Source organism: Bison bison, unplaced genomic scaffold, assembly GCF_000754665.1.
Source record: "Bison bison bison isolate TAMUID 2011002044 unplaced genomic scaffold, Bison_UMD1.0 scf7180017864456, whole genome shotgun sequence".
Classification (NCBI taxonomy): domain Eukaryota; kingdom Metazoa; phylum Chordata; class Mammalia; order Artiodactyla; family Bovidae; genus Bison; species Bison bison.
In genome coordinates, this window is record NW_011495018.1 from 27,650,634 (window position 1) to 27,655,634 (window position 5,001).

At 42.7% G+C, this 5,001-nt stretch overlaps 1 protein-coding gene across 1 annotated transcript in view; it reads right to left on the minus strand.

The window, feature by feature from the left end:
• The window catches only part of LOC105002664 (chromosome unknown open reading frame, human C10orf32), a 13,201-nt gene extending 9,752 nt beyond the window's left edge, over nucleotides 1–3,449 (minus strand). The window contains exon 1 of the mRNA XM_010859428.1: nucleotides 3,009–3,449. Within this exon, the coding sequence (XP_010857730.1) occupies nucleotides 3,009–3,146 (138 nt within the window). The 5' untranslated portion in view covers nucleotides 3,147–3,449. The remainder of the gene's footprint in view (nucleotides 1–3,008) is intronic.
• Between the last annotated feature and the right edge of the window lie 1,552 nt (nucleotides 3,450–5,001).

Sequence of the window (5,001 nt, forward strand, 5' to 3'; positions counted from 1 at the left end):
AGAGACAGACATTACTTTGCCAACAAAGGTCAATCTAGTCAAGACTATGGTTTTTCCTGTGGTCATGTACGGATGTGAGAGTTGGACTGTGAAGAAGGCTGAGCGCCGAAGAATTGATGCTTTTGAACTGTGGTGCTGGAGAAGACTCTTGAGAGTCCCTTGGACTGCAAGGAGATCCAACCAGTCCATTCTGAAGGAGATCAGCCCTGGGATTTCTTTGGAAGGAATGATGCTAAAGCTGAAACTCCAGTACTTTGGCCACCTCATGCAAAGAGTTGACTCATTGGAAAAGACTCTGATGCTGGGAGGGTTTGGAGGCAAGAGGAGAAGGGGACGACAGAGGATGAGATGGCTGGATGGCATCACTGACTCAATGGACGTGAGTCTGAGTGAACTCCGGGAGTTGGTGATGGACAGGGAGGCCTGGCGTGCTGCGACTCATGGGGTCGCAAAGAGTCGGACAGGACTGAGCGACTGAACTGAACTGAACTGATGTATATTCCAATTTAAAAATAAATAAAATATTAACCAATATTTAAAATAAAGACAAAGTTCCGGCTTGAGAAGTGTATCAACTCTGTCCCAGAAAACTGGACTGGTTTCAGCTTAACTCAATCCATACCACTTACTGAGCACCCTATCTAAATCTACTACAGAAGAAACTCTTGCGAAAAATACATGAGGGGCTGGAACTGGAAGCAGCAAGCCACTTCAGGGCAGTCAACAGTGGTACTGTGGCTTTTTGACCACTTAATCCAGCTAGGGGCCACGAGAAGTGGCATCCAAGAGTGTGGGTTTAGAACCAGTCTGCCTAGGTTTGAATCCTAGTACTACCTCTTCCCAGCTACTGCATGAACTTGGACAAGTGAAACTCCTCTCTGTAAGAAAAGCACTTCCTTTATCAGTGATTATGAAGATTTATGAATTAAGCTACATAAAATACACACATTAAAAAAAAATAACAGAAAAAGAATCTAAAAAATCATGAAAAGGAGAAGTAGATGTGTCTACCACTAAAACTGACTGTGGTAGTTTTAGTAAAAACTTGGTAATTTACCAAGGTAAAACATGAAGCACAGTAAGTTTCATAAATTCTTATTTGGTGAAAGGCGACACAACAATTCTTTAAAACAGGTAGATTTTCCTCTGATGCCTGAGGGTGTGCTCAGTTGTGTCTGGCTCTTTGCGATCCTGTGGACTATAGCCTGTCAGGCTCCTCGGTCCATGGGCTCTTCCAGGTAAGAATATTGGAGTGGGCTGCCTTTTTCTTCTCCAGGGGATCTTCCTAACCCAAAGGATTGAACTCACAGTTCCTGCACTAGCAGGCGGATTCTTTACCACCGAATCACCTGGGAAGCCCTCTGGATCCTAAAATGAGTATACCATGTGGAACTTCATACAAAGCCTATCTGGGATCACCAGATCAATTACTTCAACAATAGTGTTATGGTAAACACATTTTTTATACAGTTGTTTCTTATAGTCACTATCAATAGAAACTAAGGACATAAGGTAAAAGCTAATTTTGTAAAGATAATTGTACCAGACCCTAAACTAATACTTTGAACATTCATATATGAAGGTGAAGACTCGCAGACATATCATGCTTGCTAAAGGAACTATATAACTTAATGGAATAATAATGAAATATGAGGAAAAGAAGAGTGGGGGAGAAAGAGTTGCTATTACTATAAAATCAAATATACTTGTTGAAAATGAATAGCTAAGATACACTGCTATTGGATGAATTATGAGCAAGACAATGGTCTACAGGAGAAATTATAGAAACCTAAAGACTCTGTCCCCAAATTATTCTGCAAGCATATTTAAGATATCTTCCATTTTAAAGAATCCAAACCTGGACTTCTTACATGATACACCATGTGCGTGGCTGGTCTCTGTAACAAAACGATGGACATGTTTTCCTTTCTCCTGGGTAAAAACCTAGAAGTTGACAAGCTGGGTCATTAGACCTATTTTGTTGGTCCAATCACCTGCCATATGGGCATCTGGATTGCTTCCAATTCGGTGCTATTTTGGATAAATGTCTATGAACACATACAAGTCTTTGTGTGGACATACAGTTTCATTTCACTTGGTTGAATTCTCAAGGTACAATGGATAGGTCTCTTTTAGGAGAAAGCATACACATATAAAGCTTGCTGGTGTGAAAAGCCATCAAACAATCCCATTCATGGAACTAGCCAGAGGATGATGAGAGGAAAATCATGGCAAAGGAGAAAGCTAACAGAAAACCAAAAACGTGACCAGAAAGACAAGTCAGAAAAGAATGAATCTGTGGACACACGATATAGAAGAGTCTTGAAGGGGGCTTCCCTGGTGGTCCAGTGGTTAAGAATCCGCCTTGCAATGCAGGGGAGGCCAGTTGGATCCCTGGTCGGAGAGGATCCCACATGCTGCAGGGCAACTAGGCCCCCATGCCACAACTGCTGAGCCCACGCGCCCTAGAGCCTGCGCTCCGCAACAGGAGAGGCCACCGCAAAGAGAAGCCCGCGAACAGCAAAAGGAGAGAGGCCCCTCACTCGTCCCAACTAGAGAAAGCCCCCAGTGCAGCAAGGAAGACAGCGCAGAAATAAAGTCTGAAAGGAATCTGGGATGTTGAGGGCAAAACCACGCGGAATTTGGGGGCCAAAAGGGACAGATCTTCACTAAAGACAACTCTGAGGAAAAAAATGAGGAACTCGATAGAACTATCTCATCCGTCTCCTAGCGCAATGTATGCTTTAAAGCACCGATTCTTATCCTTTGGTTTCTTCCCCACCCCATTCCCCTCTGCTCCCTCCTCGGCTCGTAGAACCATTAGTCCTGTCCAGAGACACACCCGAGTGCAAAGCACGCCCTCCGCGAACGAGCTCTCCTCTCGTCTCCGCTAGTTCACGGACTACAATTCCCAGGATGCAATGCGGCCACCCCACCTCCTTCCACACAGACAAGGAAGAAAAGAGATTCCCAGGGTGCTAGGCCCGGAGAGGTCACTCCTAGCTTACCTCGGAGCTCCGGGAGCCCTTCAGAACCTGCTTGGTTAGAGCGATCACGTCAGTACCACAGGTGTTCACCTTCTCCGTCAGAAGCCCCTTCACGGACTGACCGAATCGGGCTTGCGAATCTGGGGTCCCGGTCGCCATCACTTCGGCCAGTGAACACCTCCCCACGGGCGATGGCGAGTCGCCCGGGCCAAAAGATGTGCAAAGCGGAAGGAAAGGAGGTGTCTTTTTTTCCTACCGTGGGAAAAGGAAGGGACGCATGCGCCTAGCGGAGGTTGTGCTTTGCCCACTTAAATTTAAAATACTCAGTTGATATCCTGAAGAAGACGCGGCTCAGTGAAACATCAACGAAGAGGATGGAGGACAATTTCAGTAAACCTATGGTTTAAAATCAAAAGGTGTGATGGATTACAGTCCCAATTCTGCCGGTTAGTTGCGTGACTGCAGAATCTTCAGCGTTTGCGTCTTGTGTTCCTCGTCTGTAAAATAGAAATAATAAAATTAAATCTCCCAAGCGTTCTGAGAATTAAGATCATTCAATTCAATTTTAACAAACATTTCGTGAACGAAACACCGAACACTGTTGGACTGAGGATAGAAAAATGAGATGCAGTAAACTCCCAGGCTGAGGAGACAAGTAAACAAACAGAAGATCCAGGAGGAAAAAGCCAACAGAAAAAAGTGGCAAAGTTCACAAAACAGACAATTATAAGGGTAAATGAGATAGCCAATAGGTATGGAAAATGCTTAACCTTTCTAGTAATTTTCAATGATAAATGATCCCTTTGTTCTATTAAAGCAAACTGATGATCACCTTGAAAAGAATTAATATCTGAAATGTTTCATGTAGCTGTTTATTTTCAGGCCAATGCACCAGAGAGAGGTAACGGTACATTGGCAAATTTTGTTTAAAATCACCTATATTAAATATCAACATTACTTTATCTTCCAAGTGTCTATATTCAGATGTCTCTGATTCTTTCATTTAATTCTTGTTCTTAACATTATTAAGGTATAATTTATGTTCAAATAACTACATTCTTTTGAAGTGTACAATTTGGGGATTTCTCTGGTGATTCAGTGGTTAAGACTCTGAACTTCCAATGCAGGTGGTGCAGGTTGATCCCTGGTCAGTGAACAAAGGTCCCACAGGCCACACAGCATGCCCCCCAAAATATTTTTGTAATGTACAATTTGATGAGTGTGATGGATGTGTACACCTGTGAATTACTACAACTATTATGATACAGAACATTTTCATCACTCCCACAAGTATCCAAGTGCCCCTTTGTAGTCCATCTATCCCTCACTCTAGCCAGCAACAAATCTGCTTTCTAGCACTATAGGTTAGTTTGGATTTCTAGAATTTTATATAAATGGAATCATACAGGAAATACTTTTTTGGCTTCTTTCTCTGAGCATAACAATTTTGAGAGTTATTCACTTAGTTGTGTGTGTCACTAGTCTGTTCCTTTTTTTCCTGCTGAGATATAGACCATTGTATCGATAGATCTATTTTGTTGATCCACTCACCTGTTGATGGACATTTTGGCTGTTTCCTTTTGGCGGTTATGATGAATACAGTTGCTATAAACATTCACATACAAGTCTTTATGTGAGTTTATTTTCATTAATCTTGGGTAATATCTGGGAATGAAATGGCTGGGTCATATGGTAAGTCTATAACTTTTCAAAAGACTGCCAAACCATTTTCCAAAGTTATTTACCACTGAATTCCCAGCAGCAGTGCAGGAGATGCCAGTTGCTTCACACCCATAACCTTAGGAAAAGATCAGTTGTTCTAGAGCCATGGTAACAAGTAGCCACCTGTGGTAAGTAAACTGGCTACTGACAGCTGGCTTCTATGATCTGTCTCTCCCAGTGTTCATGCCCTGTGTAATCCTCCTCTCTTACTTGTGGGCAGGACATGTGACCTCCAAACATTCATATATGCATAGGTGATGGGAGATATGTAATTACATGTATGAGATTATGT